The following is a 2,859-nucleotide window of genomic DNA, read 5'->3' on the forward strand; positions in this document are numbered from 1 at the left end:
TTAAAAAAAAAAACTGAAATTATCTCTAGGATTTTATTTCAAGGGAAAGATGATTAATTCTGGAAAGACAAATAATTTACTTTTTTCTGAGAGTAAGAGAATTTTGAAACGAATTAATGCGTTGGAGTTGACGTTCTGTAAGGATATTACCGTGGTGTGTGGTTGCTGCACACAGAAGTTCTCTCTGGTTAATAACGTCAATTAAAAAAGAGAGAAAATTGTATCTCTGAAAGTGCGACGTAAAATAAATATTGTTTAAAACTGCAGATAACCACACTGTAGTTAGCTGGTTCTACGTAATTAGGGTGTAAGTTTCAACTGGAAAGATATTTCTACGGTATTATCGGGACGACAGCACGTATTCTTTTTAAAAAGTAGTTGAGAATTTCTGATACGCCGTTGGATAGCAGGATGCGTTTTCGTGTAGCAGAGTTACCCACTGGAAAAATTTATGTTGGTGACGCCGAGTATCTAATTTTCTATCCAACGTATACTAAAGTGCGCAGTATTTTTCACTGAAGCTGAGATTGTCTTTGATGGTAGTTGTTCGTACGAACCGTGTAGATCGTTTGATAGTTGCATTACTAAAATCAAACCATAAATAGTATCTGTGCACAATATCTTCATAGTGGTATGTAGTGCGTGCTGTATAGAGAGAGTAAATGTCCAAGTAAAAGTGTCTATGTTGTGATCTGGACAGACGGTATTTCCCACAAACAAGTTTACTCTCGCTGGTTATCTTAGGCTAGTCTTACCTGTGAAGTCGGGTGACGTACTTCCACGATACAGCTAACATAGCAGATTCTTGTCTTGTGCTTCTTGACTGTAGCTGAGTGAAACTAAGAAATTGAAGTGCAACATTGCTGTCTCACTATGTGTCACTATGTCTCTGTAGTGTCTAATCGTTTCATTTCAACTATGGTGGTCGTGTCTGTAGGGTGGCGCAGTATAATTCCTCATGCGTACATCGGATAGAACATGAAATTACAACTGACATCAAAAGTTTAGGAACACATTCTATCACACAAACCAAACAATCCAGCAACAAATGTGTTTTCAAAAAACTTTATTAATTTTGACTCAAATTACAGACTCATCACATTACTTTTTGTTCCTAAACGCAGGGAAAGGTGGAGGCCCACGAAGACAAAGAGGAGGATTAGATGCTTTTTTCTTTGTGCAAAGTTTAGGGAAGGCCTGCTTTCTGGGAGGGCCAGTGAGAAGCACGCCCTGTAAAGGTGATGGTGCAACATCGACTAAAGGCACCAACAGAGATACTTCAGGGGTGATCTTGCTGCCGCCAAAGATGGTGAAGGGCAGCTGCTCTTCATCACCAGTTGTTTCACAGCTCCCCAAGATGGTGCGGAGAGGTGTCTCATCTTCGACGGTGTTAGCAGTGCCGCACAGGGTGGTGGGGGATGGCGGCTCTTCTGGAAGGTAGTTGCAACTGCCAGCAGAGATGGTGGGTGCTAGCAGCTCATCGAAATAACGGATCTCGCCACCGTCCAAGGTAGCGGCGGATGGTGGCTCTTCATCAGCTGTGATGTTACCACGGCCTGGGGTGGTGGGTGGCAGTGGGTCAACAGGGGCATCAGCGTCACCGCTGCCAAGGACGGTGGGAGGCAACGGCTCTTCATTACCAATTCCATCACAGATCCCCAAGATGGTGGGGAGCAGTGTCTCATCTGCAATGATGTTAGCAGCACCGCACAAGGTGGTCGGAAGCGGCGGCTCTTCACAAAGGTAATTGCAGCTGCCAGCAGAGATGGTGGGTGCCAGCAGCTCATCGAAATAACTGATCTCGCCACCATCCAAGGTAGTAGGGGATGATGGCTCTTCATCAGCTAGGATTTTACCACTGCCTGGGGTGGTGGGTGGCAGTGGGTCAACAGGGGCATCAGAGTCACCGCTGCCAATGACGGTGGGAGGCAACGGCTCTTCATTACCACTTGCTTCACAGATCCCCAAGATGTTGGGGAGCAGTGTCTCATCTGCAATAGTGTTAGCAGCGCCACACAAGGTGGTGGAGAGTGGCGGCTCCTCAAGGAGGAAGTTGCAGCTGCCAGCAGAGGTGGTGGGTGCTAGCAGCTCATCGAAATAACTGACCTCGCCACCGTCCAAGGTAGTAGGGGATGGTGGCTCTTCATCAGCTAGGATTTTACCACTGCCTGGGGTGGTGGGTGGCAGTGGGTTAACAGGGGCATCAGCGTCACCGCTGCCAATGACGGTGGGAGGCAACGGCTCTTCATTACCATTTGCCTCACAGATCGCCAAGATGGTGGGGAGCAGTGTCTCATCTGCAATGGTGTTAGCAGCGCCACACAAGGTGGTGGAGAGTGGCGGCTCTTCAAGGAGGTAGTTGCAGCTGCCAGCAGAGATGGTGGGAGCCAGCAGCTCATCGAAGTAGCTGATCTCGCCGCCGTCCAAGGTAGCGGGGGACGGTGGCTCTTGATCAGCTGTGATGTCATCGCTGCCTGCGGCGGTGGGCGGCAGCGGTTTCTCTTCAGCAGCGATGTTCTCAACGCCTTGGATCGTGGGAGGGAGCAGTGGCGACGGCGATGGCGGTGATGGCAGTGGAGGCGGCAATGGCTGCTCTTCACCAGTGATAGGGTAGCTGCCGCGCATGGTGTCGGGCATATTACAATCCTGGAAGCAGAAGGATATTTGGTGTTATGACTGACATTCTTGTATGTAGTATTGGTTTTGTAGAAATCATTCGACTGTTATGTGAAAGTCATCAAATATTTTGGATGTACACTGACGGAAAACATCGCAAAACCAAAATATAATTAATTCAGAGTAATGAAATTTCGATAATATATTTGTCTATGTAACATATCTAACTCTTAGACATAACAA

At 47.1% G+C, this 2,859-nt stretch overlaps 1 protein-coding gene across 1 annotated transcript; it reads right to left on the reverse strand.

The window, feature by feature from the left end:
- Window positions 1-1,101: 1,101 nt before the first annotated feature.
- Window positions 1,102-2,625, reverse strand: LOC124805668 (mucin-2-like). Its single transcript, XM_047266237.1, has one exon. The coding sequence runs from the start codon at window positions 2,623-2,625 to the stop codon at window positions 1,102-1,104; it is 1,524 nt and encodes a 507-aa protein (XP_047122193.1).
- Between the last annotated feature and the right edge of the window lie 234 nt (window positions 2,626-2,859).

The sequence above is a fragment of the Schistocerca piceifrons genome, chromosome 7, assembly GCF_021461385.2.
Source record: "Schistocerca piceifrons isolate TAMUIC-IGC-003096 chromosome 7, iqSchPice1.1, whole genome shotgun sequence".
Lineage (NCBI taxonomy): Eukaryota > Metazoa > Arthropoda > Insecta > Orthoptera > Acrididae > Schistocerca > Schistocerca piceifrons.